This window comes from Manduca sexta, chromosome 26 (assembly GCF_014839805.1).
Source record: "Manduca sexta isolate Smith_Timp_Sample1 chromosome 26, JHU_Msex_v1.0, whole genome shotgun sequence".
Lineage (NCBI taxonomy): Eukaryota > Metazoa > Arthropoda > Insecta > Lepidoptera > Sphingidae > Manduca > Manduca sexta.
Window position 1 is genome coordinate 12,056,268 of NC_051140.1, and position 23,704 is coordinate 12,079,971.

Here is a 23,704-nt window from a genome sequence, read left to right on the forward strand (position 1 = left end):
TGAGATATTTTATTTGACATTCAATTACAAAGCCGGGAATAAAGGTGCAATAACTGGGTATTTGGCTGCAGGAAAGGATATAATTTCTAAGCTCTTAGTTACGGTTTTCTTGCTAATCATATTGGGCAAAACACGCTCCAAAACAATATTACGGGCGCAGTCAGTTGGAATTTGTGTTGGTAGTACAAGTTCCTTATCCTTTTCAATTAGAAGCACTTCGCTGATTGGCTTTGGAATTTCAATTACAGGTAATTCTGGACTAGGCGGCACCATGATCACTGTTTTATCTTCACCAACGGAGAGTAGTTTGTCGAAGTCAGGGAATTCGATCGAACTTGGAATTTCATTAATCTTAAAATCAATTTCCGCGACACTAGATGGTATTACCTGTAATGATTCTTCGTTGGTTAATTTCACTTTGGAATACTCCATTGATATGTCCTTTTTTGGTACAAGTGGCACTTCAACTACTGTGTCGACGGGCTGCTGCGATTTGATTTCAATTTCCGACACAGAAATTTTTGGTGGTAAAACAAGAGGCGGGAGTGATGGAGGTTGTGGAATGACAACTGGTGGTAAAGGCTTGACTTCGGTAATAATGATTTCCTTTTCTTCACAAGGCGGAACGACCTCAACAGATTCTTCTACCCATACAGGAATTTTAGGAAGCACCAAAGGAGGCAAAATAGGAGCAGGCGGAAGGTCTTTTATTAAAACTGATACTTCAGGCACTTCAGGAATGACGGGAATAAGAGACGGTGGAGGAGGAGGGACAATTACCTCAATTGGCTCTTCAACAATGACTTCCACAGGTGTGATAATTGGCAATTCGGGTGATATTATAGTTTCATTCACAATTACTTCTACTTGAGGAGGGTTTGGAATGGCAGCGACAACGGCTCCAAGTGGAGGTGGCACATTATTGCCTAATAGAAATTGAGGGTTGAAGAAAAAGTTTGTGCCTTGATGTACAAAATTTGAAACCATGGGTGGCGGCCCATATCCTGATATAGGTGTAATTATAGCTGGACTATTAAAATCTTCCTTGACAGTTATCGATGGTGAGGCAGGTTCATTTGAAGCAGAACAAGTTGAGAGTGCAAATAGCACAACGCAAACGAACGGATGCTGTCTCTTGAACATCTGAAAATAATAATAAGAAATGTTTATTACATAAGTTTCTATAAGTTACAAAGCTTTTGTAAGTATTATTTTATAGTATTGTATTTGTCTTACCATTGTATCGACCGATGAATGGATACTGAATGATTAGGAATTAAAATCTTTTTGCATTTATACTTCATGCACAAGCTCTATAAACTTGTTGTTCCAGCGCAAAGTGATTATACCACTAAATATAATTAAAACCTGTTTAAACTAATTGTTTAAATAGCAATACGTTATAGTATAGAATGTGTATATCGTACAGGTATTAGAGAAGTAAGTGTTAGAAAATATTAAATTTTAATTATCATAATTGTCAAAAATGTTAATTCGTTTATTATTGTGCTGGTTATTGACACGATTTTCTAGATTTACGACATATTATTTAATGAGTTTACAGTCGTATATATACACTTACTATGTTTTGAAATGGTATGTCGAGTAGCAGCCTGCTTATCTTTCTAATAACACCAGTTTAAATAAAAAAAATGAACAAAGTAAGTAATGTGTAGGCATATTTTTGGATTAATAAATACTTATGCGCTGTATTCTTATTAAATAATAATTTTGAAATAAAATTATTTTACGAATTTTACCGCGGTTATAATATTACAATTTTTTTCCTAAAATAAAATTGCTGGATACATAAAATTCGTATAAAAGTTATCTATATTTCAATGTCCAACATTCGCGTAAACATAAGAAATCATTATATTAGCTTTGAATAATTCATTATGTGTAATGTGTTCTGATAAAATTAATAGAATATAATATTTTGCTTCAGATCGTGATTTTCATTACACTAGCTTTTAGCTCCAGTATCCTCAGTGCCCCTAGTAGAGTAGACCTAAGAGGTCTCAGGACTCTTCCCGCAATAAAACATGAACACCTACAAGACGAATTCGGACAATATGCTCTTCGGTATGTTACGGCTGAAGGTACTATAGTTTCAGAGAAAGGCCAGTTAATTGCTAGTCCTGATGGTACTGGCCATGTTATGATTATGGAAGGCGAAGTGATATATATTGGCGAGGACGGCAAGACTTACGTTACAAAGTATACTGCTGGACTCGATGGTGTGAAAGTTGAGGGAGATCACTTGCCTGTCGCACCCACCGTGCCTCCGGTAGACTCATCTGCGCCTGTTGAAATAACTACGGCTTCAGCTGATGAGCCGGCTCCTGCGGCTGGCGTCACTTTACCAGATGCACCTACCGTGCCATCCATCGCCTCAACTGTTGCTGCTTAAAACGGTGTTATCGCAAAATAAATTATAATTGTGGATATACAAGTGCATTTTTTTTAAGTTATACTTCTTTTGGCGCTTTAGGGAAACATTATGAGAGTAAATTTTTACAATGCGCGCGCCACACCGCCTTGAAAAACCGACATCATGAAATTGGCTATTCATTACTTAAATTATTACATTATTATTTAATATATAATAAGTGTACAAATAAATTATTAAATTAATAATCGATACAAATAATAATTATTAAAGTCCGGAAAATTTTAAGTCTTTTATGATTTTTAAATAAAATTTATTTAACTAGATAATGCCTTATAATAAAACTTTCTTTTAATGTATTAAATACCTTTTTTGTATTATTAGTATTGGCAAAAATAGAATAATGCAAAGGATAAAAATTTTAGATTTTTATTTTATTACGTCAAAGTATAACTTCTTATGTGCGTACATAAGTACACACACGTTTTTTTATATATTTGATTCTACAGTCAGATTAGATGAGATGATTAGAGATTATATGAGATCATAATAATATTATAAAATATTGAGATAGTATTATTTTTGTATACATTAAGTTATAATCCTTATGAAACTAAAAATTACGAACTAAATCGTGTTATTTATGATTCTTTGTTAATTTGGCAGATATTTCTAGTTTATTAATCAAGACAATATTAAATTTTAATGACTTTACAATAGTGTTATCCATTATTAATAATGGAAGATAGATATATAAATACGGAGTCGTCATATTATCACTATCGGACAGACTTTGTGTGAAGGAACGGAGGTAAAAATAAATATTTGCTTTTGATTTTAATGAAATAAGCAGCTAACTACATTATTGTATATGTATCATATTGATTATTTTTTTATCACACGACAAAATTACTGATTAAAGCTAGTTTCTTGTTTATGCTCTAATAGTTGTTTTTACTTCATGAAAATCTAATGTAATTATTTTAAAGATTATACTTCAAATGCAGATTATTTTTCCAATAACTAACAACTAATTAGTGATCATTTGTTTGTTTTTTTTTCCAGATGCAACTAATTGGAATTTTATTTTTATTGCCTGTGGTCTTAACCTTACCTTATACTAAAGTTCAGATTGTATCATACGATGATCCTCTTGTTGACATTGCTGACGAAAAAATTAGATTCCTAGAACTAAAATCTGATAATGACCAAGAAACAGAAAATGTCCCTATCTCGGCTATCCCATCAGCACCTGTGTTGCCACCTCTGAATAATCATGTGCTTATACATTATGTTCTGGATGAAAGTGACAAAAGTACAGAGAACAAAACTCAGCAGCCAAGTGAAAATTCTAAGGATACTGCCGAAAACCAAGATAAAAATGCTCCTGTAGTGTACAAGATTAGTTTCCTAAGCCCGTCCAAAATAATTAGTTTCCTTAGTGGTTTACCATTACCATTCCCTCTTTCTCTTATAACTAGCGTCCCCTCACAGTTAGCTACAGCATTTTCAAAGCCAAAATATTACGTTCCTTATATGGTAATCGTAGATGATAAGAAATAAGTAATAGAATTTGAAATACGAGCATAAAACTATATTGTGTTTCGTAGTTTTCATATAACTTGTGTGTTATTGTTTATGGCAATAATTTCACGTATAAATACTGTTATTTACAGTCTTGCTAACTGCCTCTAAGCCACCCAATTGATTATTCTACGGTTTTCTACGATTTACGATTTGCCAAACGGTTTTAATATAAATACCTATTATATATACCTGTTATACTAATAAATTTTTGGGACAAACATAAAATTATATTTCACGGAATAAAAATGTTTAAAATCGTAAATGTATGTAGATGATACCTATTATCTTTGTTTTTAACTGAAGCGGTCGACTTTAAATAAAACAATTTTATTGTAAACAAAAATCTTTATTTTAGACGAAACCAAATTCAATATCATCTCTTATTTACCAAATCCATCTGCCCAGGGTGATAATGTTGGGAAAGATGACGGTGGGCTACGGTTCTGGTGCCCAACAGTCACCTGAGGCGGAGCGTACGTAGTAGTAGTTGTGACGTCATTCCAGCTGAACTTATGACTCCCCCGACTTGTTGATAGTTGCGGGGGTTCTGGGTGTGCTCTATGCTCTTGCACAGGCTTTGATGTTACATGACTCATTTGTCTGTTGATATCTTGCGCGAAATTGGGAAGTGGCTGCGCTGAAAACTCCGGGGCTGGTGGTGGCGCATACGACTGGAAATGTGGTGGGAGGACTGAGGGATAATGTGGCTGGGCGGGCTGGAATGAGGGAGTTGTTTGAGTAGGAGTATTGTAATGTGGGAAACTTTGTTTGTTGAGGATTTCGGACAGGTCTGCCCATTTGGGCGTAGAGGGCGGCGGCGGAATGGTTGGAGGGAATGCTGATACATGGTTCCATTGGTTATTGTACACATCGACGGGTACAACGGGAGTAGGCACATGTGGGAGTGGATCCATTCTGGGCAAATTGTCCAAAGCATGTAGATTTGGCATGTTGGTGGTAGTTTTTGGTTTCCTGTACATGTATCTGCCGATGTTTTCGTTTCGTTGTTCTACTTGTGGAGGTTGATCTTTTCTTATCTGCTCAAAACTGAAGACAATGTTTTCGTTTGGTTTGATCATCAGGTTTCTATTATTGAAGTCATCGTTGAAGTCGATAGGTGTGAGCGATGCAGCTCCATAAGTTTGTCCGGAGACGCCTCCATATCTACCACTTAAGGTGGATGTTGTAAAAAGACAGAGAGCTATCAGTAACATTTTCTGAAACACAATAATAACAATTAAGAACACTTCAAAAACTACTGACTAAGAAGAAAAAATATATCCATTAAATAAAAAGATAAGATGAAGACATAAAGAAAAAATAGATAACTGTTTTTTTATGATGTTTTCGTTAGTTTACCTTTTTGTCTCTCCGTTACAACTGATTCATTTTACAAAATGAGTAATATTTATATAACAGCTTTTAAATGGATTAATTAAGCAATAAACATGTTAAGGAATGTCATACAATATAATAATAGGTGATTACTTTAATGCGATATTAAGTAACCATCATTTATAATCATTTCTCGAAAACAGAGACAATGTAAAAAATATATCAGTATAGATTACTTTAACGTTGAATGAAACAAAAAAATGTTAACGAATTATTATTTATGTACACTACAAGTAGTAACAATAAAATTAGTGCAATATAAATACAATAAAAGTATTCATAGCTATTACAAAACACTTACAAAGATAATGATGTCAGTAGATGTGCTTGTATAATATTCAGTGGTTGCAACAGAAACTTAAAATTAACGTTAAGAGACCCAGGAGACAGTCATTGCAACAAGTGGCCATTGCTTTAACATTTATGATTTATGATCAATTAGTTTCTACAATGGCAAGTTATTCGTAATGACATTTTGATAACTTTCACCCTGCTTATTAAATTACTTATATATTGTTTATTAGGTAGGTGTGTGTAGGTAAGTATGTATGTCGTTTATAAATTAGATGTTTGATGATGTTTTTGTTTGTACAAAAAATATTACAAACAGACCTAAAATCTATCAACTCTAACGTCATTGGTTCCTTAATCTTGATCTTGTACATTGATACAATTAACTTACCTACGCATGCACCTCTAAAAGGTCATTTGACGAGTCATGTACCCATAAACGCCCGCATACATTAGTTTACCATATTGATATAAATAGTACAGTTCAACAGCCTTTCCGCTTTTTAGACATACTGATAATAAAATTCCCCTTATTTATCTTTATAACCAATTATGAATAACTTAACGGTAAACTTTAAAGCCTCATATCCACAAAAAGGCAGAAAAATGTGGTTACAACATTTTAGAGCAATATAATTTTCATTGTGGATATTCTGTCATATTTTTTTTTAAAGCTTACCTATTTATTCACGGTATATGTTTATGTATGTATATCGGTGAGATTTTAACAGTTTGTTACAACAGGAATAAAAATTACATACAAGTTTTACTTTTTAGTATTAAAAGTAAACCATTGATTTTAAAATTCTTACATTTAATAGGGGTCACGTGTTTTTGATTTATTTATCTGTTAAAAACTCATCTCTATATGCAAAGAATATTATGTGAGTTTAATGGCACTAAAACTAATAGCTAAACTAACATTAGAGTACACTGGTTCGTTATTATCTGCAGTTTATAAAGTGTGTTGTGTATACAGTATATTTAGTATAATAAGTATAGAAAAAATAACATGAAGTTAGTAGTTGGTCTAAGTTAACATGGAAATATTTTTGTATAACTTACAACACATAAGAATGTATATCAAAATAATGGCTAAGAGAGTTTCGAATCGTTTGACTAAGTGGCATTTTTGTGACCGCAGCTATAAGTACTTCGTAAAATGTAACAATACTGATGAATAAATAAATAAGGTAACTTCATTTCCTCACACCTATTTTTGTTAACTTAAATCAATTTATTGGTCGAGGGTCGTACGGGGTCGCATCATGCCCTACGTATCTATTATTTTTTCGAATATGAAAACCTTCTCCTGGCGCCGTGTTGTAGTATATAACGCGTCTTATACCGAACGGGTCTACATATCCGAAGCTTCCCGTTCTATCATCTGACGCATCCGTTTCCTCCTCATGGTATTGTTTTGGAAGGTAATATCTAAAACCATTATTTTTTGATCCAATACCATTATACATAGCGAATTGTGGTGTATAGCCATCACCTATAGGGACATTTGGACGTTGACGTCTCACCCAGTCGTCAGCGTGCCTGTAAGAGTTTGGATTGAATACATCAATATGTCTACTATCACTGGCATAATAGTCATCGAGTGTGTTTGAAGAATCGTAGTAGTAAGGGTTTGGGGTCGTTGTGACTTCGTTGCCAGAGGCTGGAGTTTCGGTAGGATTTAACTCGTAAGGAGTTGAAGAGTCAATAGAATTGGGGGAGACGTGAACACGCGGCGTTGATGTCGGATGTGGGTAGTACGGTGCAGGTGTGATGGATACATCTGAAGGGAAGTTATTTGTTGGTTTAGATGACGATTGTGCAGGACTTGGTGTTGTAGAAGTAACTCTTGGCGCCGCAGTTGTCCGTTGAACTGCCGGCGCTGGCGTTACACCGTACCCGGGGTCTGTGGGTGCTGTCTTAGCTATATCCAACGACTCCTGGAAATAATAAACTTGTTTCATGTAGGTAGTAGCTTCAAAATATTATAGAAAAAAACAAATATTTCATGGAGTCTCCGCATATTTTTTACTATGAATATTAGGTATATCCACAAAAACTTTAACAATTCGTTATAATAATTTTTGTATTATAGGGATACAATTTTTCGGAAGAATAAAAGATAGAGCAGAAATACAGTTCAGTCAATTGTGTACCAAATGGGTTTTATCGCTGTTATTGACGCACGATACTTATTGTTTTAAACCTATATATTATAGAATACATACACTTATAGGTCGGTCTTGTCCAACGAAAACAGTTTTTGATCTGTATATTCTGTAACCTTGATTATCGGCTATGTAATCTTGCAGGCGTAAGTATCCATCTGCACCAACCCATCCTGTGCTACCTAGAATTAAGTAATTTAACTTTATAGGTAGCAAATAGTAGGACATAATATTACTTATAACAAAGAAACGCGTCTGCGCGGTTACTTATAGTATGGTTTGTAAAATTTCCATAAAGTAATATACCCTGTAAGTACATTAATTTAATCACTGCAATATGTTACAAGTGTTCCTTTAGCTGAGAGATAAACATATCGTGCGACAGTGCGCCGCGCCGCGTCGTGGAACGAGTGCGAGTTCATCGTATCAAAAGTACTAAAACGATAGTTTCCAGTAATGTTGGTGCTTCATCTCATTTTGTTTAGACATTGGTTTATTATTTCTGAAGTCTGTTTTAACAAATCGAAGCAAACCACTGTAATTTTTTATTATTTTGCCATCACATTTATGTTTTGTGATTATATGCAGATATATTCTAATCAAGGCATCAATTATAAAAGCATTTGGCTTAATGAATTTGTAGGATCTATGAATTAATTTTTGTTTGCTAGTATACATAGCTAATAATTATCATTACACAATACGAGTTACATTGAAATCTTAATATGCACCTACTTTTTAGAGCATTCAATATATCACAAAACATGGGTGGTCATAAAAAAATAAACAGAACCAGTGGTGTTTTTTTCATTAAGGCGGTACCTCCAGAAAATCGCCGCGCTAAACGTATTTTTAGAAACTATTATAATTGTTATGAGGTCCATTAATAAATTTGTTTCGCTATTGAAATATTTCTGAAATGTTCATCGTTTAGAATGCAGTTAATGTTTTTACTTAATATTAATGGAATTTATACTTATTTATTATTATTAATTTATACTTATTTTATTTATTATTTAATTTAGAGCGGCGATAGCCTAGTTGGGTGTGGAACGGACTGCCAAGACGAATGTCGGCAGGTTCAAATCCCAAGGGCACACACCCCTGACTTTTCTAAAATCATGTGTGTATTCTTTGTGAATTTATCGTTCGCTTTAACGGTGAAGGAAAACATCGTGAGGAAACCTGCACATCTGAGAAGTTCTCTATAGGAATTTCGAAGGTGTGTGAAGTCTACCAATCCGCACTAGGCCAGCGTGGTGGACTAAGGCCTAATCCCTCTCAGTAGTAGAGGAGGCCCGTGCTCAGTAGTGGGCAAGTATATAATACACGGCTGATATTATTTATTATTATATACTTATTTATATGGAGCTGATGTGGTAGAAATTATTCGATTAATCGCATAGCCCCGTGGCCACCAAATATATGCTAAATGAAACACAAGGAAGTATTAACGTGACTTACCAACAACTGAACCATCCTTTAATCTTCGTTCTTTGCGGTATTGTCCATTATGGGTTTGGTAGAGGAAGTAACGCTCGTCATCTTCGTCTGTTTGTATGTGGAACTGATTTGGATCTTGTTGAGGGCTGTATCCGTCTAGCGCAGCCAGCGAACAGCATGCACATATCTGGAAACGATAGAAAAAATTTATGTTAATTTACGGTACATATAAATATATAGTAGTATATATAGGTATTATAAGTAAAAAAACTGGCATAGTTTGAAATTTAGGTATGGCGGTATTATATTGTTTAACTCTATATACTTTCATTTATATTAAAAAGATCTTTGCAAGATCTTAGGAAAGTAATATTGATGCTGGTCTAATGCTCGTTTCTGGATTGTATTTGACTCGTCAGTAGCGTAAACAATGATAAATTGCATCAGTTAATCCCTGATACTACAGAATTACGATTAATCTTCTCTTCTACTTCACTTCAATGATAAGCATATGTTCATAAATGATTACATCTCTCAGCAATATAATTATGAGACAAGGTCTGTGTAGTTGAATAGTTACTCGTATGTTCAAATGATAAAACGCGGGTTAGATCGTGGGAGTTGGAACTACGTGTACCAACACGGTATTAGTGGCGGTGTCAAGGACTCAGTTAAATTATCATCAATGGAGTATTATTACTCTCTAATTGGACATTATCACGCACTCCAACAGCATGTATATGAATAAAAAACGTCCTCATTTTATTTGATTGACGGATATTCAATTATATATTGCCATAATTTTTTTATTATATTTGTTTTATAATGAACGAGAAAAATTTACATTATCGTTATGCATTTTTATACTTTTATAGAATAAAACACAATGTTTCTGGTCTTTCGCTTGTAATAGGACTTAATGAGAAACTATTTTGTTTCTATGAATAATTATCATATTGTAGATACTAATATTTAGTTTTAAATAAATTGTGTAGTATCAGTCCCGGATTTTGAATTTTTTGAAGGCGGGGCAAAATCTGGATAATGCCGCCCCCAACCACCTATATTTTTACTTTTGTCATCATCATCATCATCATTTCGCGACCCGCGGGAAATAATTTATGTGTGTTATATACTGGATGTCTCAGTAGTCAAAGTTGCGTTAATGATAAGATGTGTATTCGTCTGCCAAGTTTGAATTTGCCGCCGTCTAAATTCGCTGCCCGGGGCACGGGCCCTGGCTTGCCCCCCCCCTAGATCCGGGATGTGTAGTATGGTATTGTGTCTAAATATATGAAGTTCCTGAAAGAATAAGCCTTGCATTAGGGCACATACGACGTGCTACTTACGTTACGTACTTACAAGTTACGAATTATACGAAGAAATCTAAACCCTGGAACTCCGACTTATAGACTAGTCTTTATGAGCAATTTGGATATTTGTACTTATTTTGCTAATAAAGAAACATTATTGCAATTATGTTCATCACCTTAATCCTTGGTTTGTACCTTGTTATTCCGTATAAATTTTATCCCGACTAAAATGTCCATAGCTATACAAGTAATTTTAATTGTTATTTAGAAATAACAATAATTATTCCTATACTTTGTTTAACGTATCATAAGTGTAACTTTGTTCGCCTACGTGATAAATAAAGTGTTTTAATTTTAATTTTAGTATTGCCTGAATAACTTCGAGAAACAAAAAGATTGTGGGGATCTATTGATTTCATTTGTTTTCATCTAAATCCACATTGCTTGTGAAATCATTCAATGGATTTGAAACAATGGTTTTGCCACGATTTAGAGTTGGAATCGGTTATCTGTGGAACAATGCATGTTAATTCAGCCCCGAAGGCCGAACACAAACAAAAACTAACAGGTCATCCGCAAAAGTAAAAAACTTACTCTAAGTATATTTCTTTAAGCTAAACTGCATAAAAGATAGATTAGTTAAGGTAAAATGATTCTTTAAATTGTTTTAAGCCTTAATATTATTTACTGCATCTCTTTGTATTATTATAATTTGTGTTTTATATTAGATGAGAAAATTACGTAATTTAAGTTATATACGGTAAATATTAACAAATAATAACCATTACGGATTTTTAGTAGGTAATTTTGTTTTACCTATTATTAATTATTACGAATTTGTTCAACAAAATCAGCGTTAGCGTGTTTAACAACCCTCTATAAACATTGCATTGTCTGGTTGGTATATTTTCTTTCTATATTATTATGAGTACAATAAATTGTTATTTAGTACCTATTCTAAACATACTGTATTAAATACAGTCTCAAGAATGAGAAAACTGTATAAATTTAATTAAATTTAACAATGGTATTAACATTGGGTGTTAAAAGTTATTTCCTCATTGGTTGCATTTAGGAAAACACTTATAAAAATGTTATTAGTATAAGACATGAGCGTTACTCATGAGGTATCTTGACGAATATCAATTCTTATTCCACTGAATACGACCTACGGCACTGGCATCGTCAGCCTCGGGCCATACGTGGGCAGACAACTAAGGACTTACGCGGAAATGTACGCATGAATCGCAGATTAGACACTGCTTGCGACAAAAAACCAAATCCATAAATGTACATATGTTCCCAGTTGCGGTCACTTCCGCAACTTAAATAATTCTTTTTGAGTGACAAACACAAGTTAAAAGTCGACGACTTACATAGAAAAACGTGTGCTTCCACGCTGAGGCTGGGCCGATTTTATTTGCATGCCAATAGCGATTTCGTGCGTTTGTATGGACTAGGTAATTCGTAAGCTGGAGGCAACAAAGTACAGTTGTTTTTACATAGATCGGCAAAGTATACATATGTACTTCTATTGTACGTCACAGTACTAGAGGCTTACCTGATGTTATAGTTGTCTCGAAATGCGATTACGTATTCAAATGAGTCACTAGATTAGGTGTATGTACATAATTTATCTAACGTGGTCATCAACCTTTATAAGGTTTCTTTGCTAAACATTACATGGTAACATAGCATTTTTAGATCAATCTTATATCTATGCTTTATATGTATACTTTGCATAAAAAGTTGCAAAATATATGTAATTTCAGTTTAATTTATAATAGGAGGATGTAATTAAACATTTGCGCACTATTATTATTTGCTGTAATACTTTTTGCAATAATTAAATAAATATTTGAAAAACTTGGAATACCCTCATATTAGGGATTTTTTCAAGTGAGTTGCCAGCGTCATACATATTAAATTATTAGGAAGTCGATATTCTTGGCAAGAAGTTGATATCATAACATAAAAACCTCATTTTGGATAAAAACAATTACATTTTGTGGAACGCTCTGGTGATTCCTCTGCAATTCGAATTAATTTAATTACACAATTACAAGATGTTGACTTCATCATCTCAACTAATTAGGTATGGTTACCTGGTTATATATATGCACATATTAATTGTTGTTTTACATTCGAAACACGTTAGAATACGGTGTTGAGGAAACATGGACAGCTTCTATGATAATTGGACTATGTGTTTGTTTCTCTAATAACAACTATGATGTATATAAAGAAATATAATAATTTATATTAGCAATAATATTGTTTTTATCCAAGAATATGCTCACTCAATTTATTCCGCAAGAACATCGTGAAAATCATAAGATGTGCGACAGAACGCTTTCTGCTATCTATATAGCCAGTATGCCATCTCCAAGTATATTTAAGTATTCGACCAATATGTTTTTCTTCTTATGGGCTGTGAATATATGTATTATTAAAAGATTTGTAGTAACTAAACTTTAGTGACCAACGGGATTTTGTGTTAAATTCCGTATATCTTGAATGTTTTTATTCTTACAACGCTTTACGCTTTGCAATATAGTTGCAATTGGCTACATAAATAATATCAATGAATCCACGTGGCTTTACAACGTGTAGTTTAGCATAGACATTATATTATTTATTATATACGTTTAATTTTCTTTGTGAATTTATCGTTCGCTTTAACGGTGAAGGAAACATCGTGAGGAAACCTGCACATCTGAGAAGTTCTCTATAGGAATTTCGAAGGTGTGTGAAGTCTACCAATCCGCACTAGGCCAGCGTGGTGGACTAAGGCCTTAATCCCTCTCAGTAGTAGAAGAGGCCCGTGCTCAGCAGTGGGCAAGTATATAATACAGAGCTGATATTATTATATTATTATTATATACGTTTGTTATTGGTGTTAATATTGGCATAACAACTTAACTAAGTGCCATACTGCTATGACACATAACTTAAAATATAAAGAACCATTCCAACAGCTATGAATCAAGTACGAAGCAAAGTGGTAAAAATGGATTGGATGAGTGGATAAAAAGATAATATCCAAAAGTTCGGCTACGATTCTAAATGGTTGATATTAATATCTTTAAATATTGTTAATTTCAACTCATCAAGTTAATTTAGCATAACGAATACACTTATCAAAATAGTACCTATTCCATATAAGTCAATTAAGTCTATATAAGTCACTGAATAAAAAAACCAAAGGAATTGTGGATTAAATAAATGGCTTCAGTGTTATGGAATATGAATTAATTCATATCAAATAGTTTTATTCAAATTTCCATAAGTGACGTACGGCAAGAATATTAAACTTAGCACATACAAATTAGGGCACGTTTATTACGTAAATTATTTCGCAATATATTAATTTCAAGTTAGCTAATGAGGCTCATTAGATTAATTAGGGCTCATTCACATTTTTTTCATTGAAATAAAAGGCAAATCATTCATTCAGACAATGTCACTTTCTACTTTCTGTGCCCTGTGACAGACCTACAGCCATTATGAAATTGGTAATTTTTACTTTAATTTTAGTATAATATATTTTTTTTGTGTTCATTATATTTTTATTAGTAGTTAAAAAAGAGTCCTTCATCTTAATTAAGTACATGATTGCATATTGTTATGAGCGTTATTGTGATGGAGACTGAAGACGTTACTATATTATGTCTTTTACATTCCAATAATACGTTATTAAATACGTTTGTTACAGTTTGTGGTAGTTGCGTGCCTAGTAGCTGCAGTCGCGGCAGCCCCCAGCTCCCCTCAAGTTGCTGCCCGCCGGGCTCTACCAGCGTTACAACATGAAGAAGTGCACGACGAGTTCGGACAATATGCACTTCGGTACGTTACCGCAGAAGGCACAGTTGTTTCTGAACGTGGTCGCCTGGTACCTACTCCCGGTGGTAATGGTTACGTGCTGGTAGTCGAAGGGGAGACTTCCTACGTCGGCGATGATGGAAAAACCTACGTCACCAAGTATTCGGCAGGACTCGATGGCACTCACGTAGAAGGCGCTCACATCCCACAGTGACTCACTACATATTCGGTCCAAAATGATTCCCAATAAATTCTTAATACTCTTGGACTTTTGTATTCGCAATTGATTTTATTTGCTGTTTACGGAGTATAATGCGTTAAAATTTCCTTGATATCTTTAGTCATGGTTTTATGATTAAGCATGACATAACAACCCAATATTCAGAAACGGATATGAATCAGAAGTGGACTCTAACTATATTTCTTGTCCAACATGTTGTTGGCGACGTGGGCGTTTACTGAAGGGGATTTGATATCCTAATGGAATTGCTAGATTTTCTTACAAATATCCGCCTTTGTTTCTATAAGTTTCGTGTGAACCGCCATTAACGAAGTCACCGTAATTTGATCACACGTTGGAGCAAAAACAACCATGGATGAGAAACAATTAAAAATCTTCCGCATTCTGTTTTTTGTTGCATGTTTTAAAATATGCAAAATCTCATGGTTATCAATTTACAATTAAAATATCAGACTACATTATATAATGAATAATTAAAATTGTGACAGGAGTATCGAGATATGAGATCAGAAGTTATTGTGGAGTGGGCGATTGAGTAGGTACAGGCGTACGGTAATGCGAATTTTGAATTACGCAGCGAGCGGGTTGCGTGCTGCACACAAAGCGTAAGGAAATAAGGTTTGCGTTTCCTTGTTTTGTACTGCCATGGTAGTACGTAGTTGCATATGCGTGGGCTCCAGGGCACGCAACTCCGCAATACCCACGGTATCCGTAACCTTGCTAGTCTCCGGCAATTTAGAATACCAATATTTGTCACGTTTAGTTGAAAATACATATTCAATTTTAAATTTTATTTCTTGTGGTAGGTCCATATTACATAGAATTATGTTTTCATATACTGTCGTTGATAGTTACGTATTTATGGTGGTTTTTAAGCATGGAGGCCAAAGGTATCTTATGTTCTATACTCGTTACATAAAAATATATTTCAACCTCCATTCTATAATTATCCACTTTAGAATTGGGTAATTAAGTTTGTTGCAAATAAAATCTAATACAGGTTAATTAGATTTATATATTTTGCAATGACTGCGGTAGTTGCATTTGTAATACTAAGTAAAGAACTTGCCCACGTAAAGATCTAAGTATTACTACTACTGTACTTACCTTATAGATCCTTTTTTCCTATAATTTTTTTATTCAGCATTGTTCATTTCATTGGATACATGTGAATATTGTATTCCTTTTCATATTTTTTTTCGTTACATTAATTTGGTATAGTATCGCGATCACTACAAGTCATAATTTCTGGAATAGCACTACAAATTACTAACAGGAAAATTACTATTTAAGTTTATAATATACAATTATTAATGTAGGTAACGGGCCTGCCCATGTTAAGTTCCATTTTCTCATTAAGGCCTAACAATTAGTCGTAGAAATTACCGAAAACTTGGAAGAAAGTTTTAGTTAAAAACTCATCAGAGACAATGGTCCATGGGAAGCGCGCGATCAGTTTGTTAGTCGCGTCTGTTTGTTGCCGCTTTGTCACGTCCCATTTGCATTCCTAGCTGTCTGCAATATCTTTATTTGTCCTGCATTGTCTTTTTAGAGAACTTAAGGTCGATACGGCACAATAACAGTTTATTTATAATACTTACAGAAATTGGTGAAAAAACCTTGTATAGTACAAACTATGTAATTGGCGCCATAATTAACGTAATGGTAGTCATAAAAATATTTTAATTTTATGATGTAAATTGAAGTTTACAAATTATATAATAGGCTTACTGCCCAAATTACCAATAATATCGGATGTCTATGTTATTTTAGTAGGCTTTATTGCTTTGATTTCCGTGGCTGATAAAAATGATATGATTACAAAATTTTATTTAAATATTAAACATAACCAACCTACACAAGTATTTAATATTTTTATAGTATCTATAGAATTAAACAACGGCACACTGAACGTCCTGGTCGATGTTCGCCTGCCGTGCATCTTATCGTTCCGTACAGTTCCGCATAAACAATGAAAGTGATGCTCGCACTCTACAATGCTCGAAGGTTCTCACGCGACGAAAGCGCTGACGTAATCATGTGTGACACGACCACGTTGGTGAGTTCCCGCTTTGCGCATGCTAGTCGATTATATATAGCTTGTTATACAGCATGGGCTGATCAATGTGATCGATGCTCCAAAATCGATATAATAAACAAAATACATAAATTAACGTTATTGTGGTATTAGTTGTAGAGGGCTAGTATACGAAATAGCTAGGTAGTAAAAACTGTCGTACAAGCAGTGCAATAGGCGGGCCCACCAACTCTATGAAATTGCTGTAGTCTGTATCGTTATCTAATTTTAGTATTTTACAGTCATAACACTTTTAATGAGAATAAATTTTATGAAAAACATATAAAAATCCAATGTAAGACGAAAATTATAGAGTGAGTCATATTTAATAAAAAAGCAACATATTTTTCATTTACAAACGAATAAGCGATGGTTTTATAAGTAAATTGATCTGCCTATAATACCTCTAGAATTCTTGAAAAATTATGAATGTGTTATCCCTTGTTGGCTCATGAAGCAGAGAAATTAGAAATGGTAGGGTAGTTAGTGGAAATTCCCCAGTCGAGCTGGCTCATTCTTGCTGTAGAAAAATATGTCTACAGCGTGTGAATATCACTTTATTTATTAAATGTATTAAATGCATCCCTTCTTTGTGATACTAAACTTACTGAGACTTGATCCAGGTGATTTGAAAATTTATAATCATACAATTGTTGAATCCCCTTAGTAGCTTTATTCTGTGTAAACAGTCTACGTCGTTCATATAGTTATTTTATTAATAATATTCAAACAGGGCGAGACACAAAATGACAATTGTTCTACTGATGCTTAATGATAATATTCACAGTAGTTAGGTATCTGGACGTAAAAACATTGTACTGCTCTTTTGACCTCTTGTTTGTTCCCTGAGACCCGCAGAGCGTCATCGCTCGATGTCATAAAATACCTGCCACTGATTCTCCTGACATACAATTGTAGTGGTGGGTGTAAGGGCGGGAGTCTTTTGCTCTATTGACCAACCAAGGGTTTATATATTGTTTTATAGTTTAACATAAATAAGTGGTTATTGTACGTGTAGTTTATCCTGCATAAGTCTTTATCAGTTAAATCTGCCAGGATTATAAGTATTTGGATAAAAAAATCAACATAATACTATCTACATATTGTATTGTACCCATATAACATGCTTAATATACGGATTCTGCCATATGCCATAAATAATTTCACAATAATATCACGACGATGTCTATTATTTTAACTCGTGACTGTAAATTGAGTTTAAATTTCCCCATAATGTATAAACAGATTTTATTTTATCTCGAAACGGTTACTGACATCTTGTTAAATTATTACAAAATAAATTGACCCCTGATTCCTTTCGCCATCCTAACAGCGTTACAATTGTATATTGTTGCTGAGGTCACGACAAGTCGAACGGTGAAATTGTACTAAAGTGAAAGATATATTACGTTCCGTTTTGTTTTTTGGTATCATTTGAGTTATTACATTTTAATTACATAAAACTATGTAATTCTTTTTTATGGTATGAATGTAGATTAGTTTTATCAGATACAAAAGACTTAATAAAACAAATATTGTTTTATACCTCTAAATTGTAACGAGTTTCGTACCATGTATCGTAATGACACATTCTGTTCTCGTAGCATTTAGCTTAATAGATGGATTCGTTAAAAAGATGTGCAATCTCTTAAAAAATGTTTGTGAAGGGAATAATTTAGGTCATGTCTGTTATCCGTTTAATTTGTGCGCTCGCCTACATGAAACGTTTTTATGTTCACATTCCGTTTCGTTCCAATTTGCTAATTTCTGGTTCCGCACCTTACTTACCTACCTTATGTAAGCGTAGCAATGCCTTTACTTTTCAATAGTAGAGATTTATGCTTTATTTAAACTAATGGTTCAACGCGTTGCTGTTGTATAAATATCATGAACAAAATAAATTAGAAAATATAGGGTTATCAAAAAAATTATAACATAGGGACACAGTAGTTTAAAGTCTAATTAATTAGTAGCAGTGATGACCACAATAAATTATTTTCGCAATATTCTTGGTTTTGAAATTTTTTGTAGGTGAAAATTTGGAGTTGAAAAATGGAATGAAATTTAAACTAAACTGCACTTATCAATTTAAAATTTAATATATGTTTATTCGGCGGTGCAATACCTACACGATTTTTTTTTCAATAAATTGCTCGAAGAATAGAAAGAAGAAATCTATGGAAATTCAGGATCACTGAATATAAAATAACGATTTTCCTAGGGGGTGTAAATAAAACATAAATAAATTAATTTAAATGAATTGTTTCTTATTTGATTTAACTTTATTACTCATGTGGAAGGCGAGATAAATGTGTATGTATATACCATGTTCGAAATTAATGTATCTAGTACCAATATGTTATGATCAAGACGTCTGTATGATGCTAAACAAATTGACATGTCCGTTCGGAAGTCAAACATATTAGCATGTATTGCAATATGTTATACAATCAACCTGTTACACAATTCGAAACACATTGGCATGCGTCCAAGATAATACCGCTTTCTAATTGAAATATTAGCACCCGAGTAAACCTTCGAAGCCTTTGGTGACGGATGGAGGCCAGATACGGATCTGGAATTCGTTTCACTTCAAATGTCAACGGACGACTATGGCAAATCGTTTGGACTAAAAAACCTTATAAGATTGTAGGTTAATTATATTTACTAGGTTGTCTAGTGGCCGAAATTCGGACGTTGAATTTAGTATATTTGTATTACATATTATATACATTTATACATATTATACATAAATATTATTTATCTGCGCTCCTCTATATATACTAAAATTATGTTAAGTATCACAGTCCTCTTGCGCGCAATGTGTTTAAAAATGAGTACGATGTTTTCTCTTCACGAATTAACATAATATAGATTACAATCAGTAGGACCACAATCAATTCATTCACTGAACCAGTAAACTAGTTTTTAATAAATAAAAAATAAACAACGAAATTATGTGTCATGAGCATAATTTATTAATCCTTATCATTACAACGACCTTTACTGAAATTAATTGGTATGAGACCTACGACAAAATACCTGTGAGATGAATATTAATCGGAAGCTTCATTGGATCCACATTCCAGTGGAAAAAATGGCGGCATCATGCCAAACGAGGTCCAGTTGATTGAGCCAATCGCTTTCACCCAGCAGGAGACGGGCAAGTAATGACACATTATAAATGTACTACGTAGTTTATTATGGTCTAACATTAACCGTACTTACATAAGATACATAAGTTAGGTATTAACACAATTCCGAGTTTGTGAATTATCATTAATAATATTATAATTATTATACTTTGTGAATTATCGCTTACTTTAACGGTGAAGGAAAACATCGTGAGGAAACCTGCATACCTGAGAAATTCTCTATTAGGAATTTTCAAGGTTGTGAGAAGTCTACCAACCCGCACTAGGCCAGCGTGGTAGACTAAGGCCTATTCCCTCTCAGTAGTAGAGGAGGCCCGTGCCCAACAGTGGGACAGTATATAATACAGGGCTGATATTATATCTTACTATTCCGAGTTAATAACTAAGTAATATTATGAGCACTGCACTAAACGTGCCTAGTGTTGGGCACGCTCTACGACTGAGAAGGATTAAGCTTTTTATCTGTCACGTTATCCTAGAAAACTTTGTAGTATATTGTATTATGATTTTTTTAAATAAATAGATTATTCCTTTAATATACTGTATTTTTAGTAATGCCTACTAAGTCTTCAACATGAGGCACAAAAACTATGAAATGTGTTTATACAAACATTGTTTATATCCACAAAAATAATTAGATATTAATAAAAAAAAACAGTCTTAAAATCAATTTTAAACAGGTTGTGAGTCAATTTGTAATATAGAAGTTGTCATGTTTATTTAAACATCGCTATCGTTGTAAACATTAATTGTTGCTTCACGACCTGTTCTGTTATTTTCTCAATAGTTTTTTTTTTAATTTATATTATTCAAGTAGCTTAGGCGTGGTATCCATTACGTCATGCCATACATCCTCCGCGACGATTACTTCTCACAATATTATGGCATTTTAAATATTATTATTTAAATAAAATTCCAACCCCGTCAGTCGTACGGATCACCAAGACATGGTTTCAATCTCCCACATTCTAAACAGATATTGCTCATGTATTGCATTTACATTAATTTGCAACAAGAAATTAGGCAAGAGATTTATATAAATAGGTGTTGCTCTCGGCTTAGCCCGCGTGAAAAGCCTTTCCCGCTAAAAAGTCCCTAAATCACTGTAGCGATGTATAGCGCCACCCACATACGTCAGCGCCATTCATTTAAGAGATCTGTTTGAAAAAATCCATTATTTCTGATGGGACCAATTTAGCGGGACACAAAGTAGCTATGTGGTAATTCAGGACATGCCTATCTGTGTGCAAAATTTCATTCAAATCCGTTCTCTTGTTTCTACGTTTACATCTAACTAATATCCAAACATTTATATATACTTGGAATTTATAATATTATATTGTACATATAGTCAAATCCGAGGAAGAAATCTATCACATTTATTACGACATCAAGTTTTTGTGCAATGTCCGTTATAAATAAATTTTACTAATACGACTGAGAATTGCTATATTACTACTGCATACCATGTTTTGAGGATGACATCAAAATGAATAAATTTATTGATTACATTTAAGGAAATATCTAGTGTCTATTACAATTTTAAAAGCGGTAATACCCTTATTTTATTTTGAGCAATAACAATTAGCTAGTTCCTGGTGGTGGCAATATTAATTATTGAAAACCTATTAATTTTATTATGAGTATGAATGATCACATATTTTGTAACAAATAAGATGCAGTGTGTGTGACCGAGAACTAAATGGGTTCGACTATCACTTATAATATTTGCTAGTAATTGCAAATGACAAATGTTTAAACCAACTCAAGCAAACATTGTAAGTTATAAATGTATTGTATTAAAGCCATTTTGCTGTGGGGCATCGCCTAAACATCAATACCCAAAATAGTCACTCGATAACACCAGTAAATACAGAACTAAGTTATTTTACAAATAACTCATTGGTGGTAGGTCTCTCATATGTGAGAGTCCACCTTGGTAGGTTTCACCGTAATGTCTGTTTTTACCGCCAAGCAGAAGTGTCTACTCAATATTTTGTTTCGGTTTAAAGAATATTGTAGCCAGTGTAACCACGGTACATAAAATGATTTTACATCTCATGTCTCAGGATGGCGAGCGCAGGGGAATACCGAAAAATACTTTGTAATTCAAGGCATTGGATGGTGTTTCTACTGTTTATAGGCGGTCTTATTGCTTATAATTAGGCGAACTCCAAGCTTGCCTCGTCATTTAAAGCGATAAATAAAAAAAAACAACTCAATAGGAAGTCACAACCACCTTGATTTTAAAACGTCTTATTTGTCTCGCGTCAATTTCACCTTTTCAAACGTTCGTCAATCATTTTCGTATGGCATTGGCTTCGACGTTCGTTTGAGAAAGAAGCCTTGAATGCAAGATGGATGATTTATTCTAAGCAAGGCTTTCGCACGATTGTTTACTAGTAGCGACCTACAGCGCGGCCGCGGCGATAACATTGTTTAAAAAAACCCAGATTATCACAATATGGTCTGTTTATTTCAACCAGATGACTGCGACATCGGCCACATGCTATTGTTCTGTATGAGTGATCTGCTATACTGATAGTCTTTTGAATAAACATGGTCATATTATGTGACTCGATTACAACACTGGTCATGTGCTGTGTGGGCGTTCATTGCAGATAGCTCTTTTGTCGAAAAGAATGCTTTTGTTATGGACAATATGTTAGATGTCATTTTTAGTTTAGCTCTTATTTATAGAAATATATTCAGTTGTTACTAATTGGAGATCGGTTGTCTATGTTCTTTGATTCATTTTGTTGTATTTGTCTATTATATATAGTATAATGGAAATATCGTAAAGACAACAATTGTATTAGACGTCCATGATTTTTGTATATTTTAAATATACCCATAATTCATCAATATAAGTTGATGTTTTATTTTATTTTACGTGTCGTCTTAAATGTTACAGATAATTAAAAATGTCGTATTGGTTCTTATGCTTGACATAAATAGGTTAACCAAATAACATAAATTGTTAAATGAGAACAGAATTTCACAAATAAAAATAACTCAAAAGCACTCTAACTATTCAAAACATTTACAATGTAGTAACATTTTTATCATTAAGATTATCGTTGGTTAACTTTTGGCGATAGTTCCTACATTTGAATTTTGAACAAATTTATAATACTTAGATTGATGTGACAATAAATTATATGGGACTTGAGTTATTGAATGTACGTAGGTACATTTGTGGGCGCAAATAAATTGCTAGTGTGTTGTCAGCCGCGATTGAACGTGGGTACTTTTGGCGAAGACCTTGTGTAAATAATCTATTGTGTGCGATCCTTGGTTAAGCATTTACACTCGGCTTCGTATAACGATCCAAGGCAAGTTGTTTAGTTGTATTTTCACTCTGTATTTTGACTTTGAAATATAGTTTACATGTTTTGGAAACCTTTGTAATATTTGTTTGCCATTTATATTTAAAAGATGAAAATTCATAAATTAAACATACTTATTGTCGGTATTAAAATAACTAGTAAAAATTCATAAGTTACCTTCGGAATGAGTACTGAAGGTAGAAGATAATATTCTTTTGTTTTATCCTGTATTCTTATGTTACGTAAGGTAGAACAATATGGATGCTCTATTAAAGTTAATTGGTTGGAACGACAATCATCTTAGTAGTCATGGTAGCGTTCAAGTGCACTCTAACGAAGCAATACCGCTCTGCTATTTAAGTTATAAAAATATTGCTAAGAAATAACGATCATATTATTAGCTTTTAGTCGCTGCTGCTTTGAAAATACCTCAACTGTCAATAAATATTTAAGTAGCTGACTAATATATCTCGTTTTGAGTAATTAAT

At 33.5% G+C, this 23,704-nt stretch overlaps 4 protein-coding genes and 1 long non-coding RNA gene across 5 annotated transcripts in view; 3 read left to right on the forward strand and 2 right to left on the reverse strand.

Annotated features, from left to right (window-relative positions):
• On the reverse strand, positions 1 to 2,663 carry LOC115442495 (titin-like; the record flags this gene model as incomplete). The annotated part of the gene is made up of 2 exons (XM_030167529.2): positions 1 to 899; positions 2,648 to 2,663. Coding segments are annotated over 2 exons (891 nt in total), but the record flags the coding sequence as incomplete, so codon positions are not given.
• Positions 897 to 2,447, forward strand: LOC119190751 (flexible cuticle protein 12-like). Its single transcript, XM_037443404.1, has 2 exons — positions 897 to 1,661; positions 1,949 to 2,447. The coding sequence occupies exons 1-2, from the start codon at positions 1,653 to 1,655 to the stop codon at positions 2,411 to 2,413; spliced, it is 474 nt and encodes a 157-aa protein (XP_037299301.1). The 5' UTR covers positions 897 to 1,652; the 3' UTR covers positions 2,414 to 2,447.
• Positions 2,664 to 3,162: 499 nt separating the features above from the next.
• On the forward strand, positions 3,163 to 3,786 carry LOC119190753. The gene is made up of 2 exons (XR_005113081.1): positions 3,163 to 3,203; positions 3,458 to 3,786. It is a non-coding gene; the product is annotated as an uncharacterized LOC119190753 (long non-coding RNA).
• Positions 3,787 to 4,962: 1,176 nt separating this feature from the next.
• LOC115442492 overlaps positions 4,963 to 23,704 on the reverse strand; it is a 38,536-nt gene continuing 19,794 nt past the window's right edge. Inside the window, exons 3-6 of the mRNA XM_030167527.2 lie at positions 9,301 to 9,466; positions 7,897 to 8,018; positions 5,339 to 7,608; positions 4,963 to 5,196 (exon numbers count right to left, since the gene is read on the reverse strand). Of these exons, the coding sequence (XP_030023387.1) occupies positions 6,898 to 7,608; positions 7,897 to 8,018; positions 9,301 to 9,466 (999 nt within the window). The 3' untranslated portion in view covers positions 4,963 to 5,196; positions 5,339 to 6,897. The remainder of the gene's footprint in view (positions 5,197 to 5,338; positions 7,609 to 7,896; positions 8,019 to 9,300; positions 9,467 to 23,704) is intronic.
• Positions 14,039 to 14,682, forward strand: LOC119190752 (flexible cuticle protein 12-like). The gene is made up of 2 exons (XM_037443406.1): positions 14,039 to 14,107; positions 14,308 to 14,682. Exons 1-2 carry the CDS (start codon positions 14,099 to 14,101, stop codon positions 14,626 to 14,628), a joined length of 330 nt encoding a protein of 109 aa, XP_037299303.1. The 5' UTR covers positions 14,039 to 14,098; the 3' UTR covers positions 14,629 to 14,682.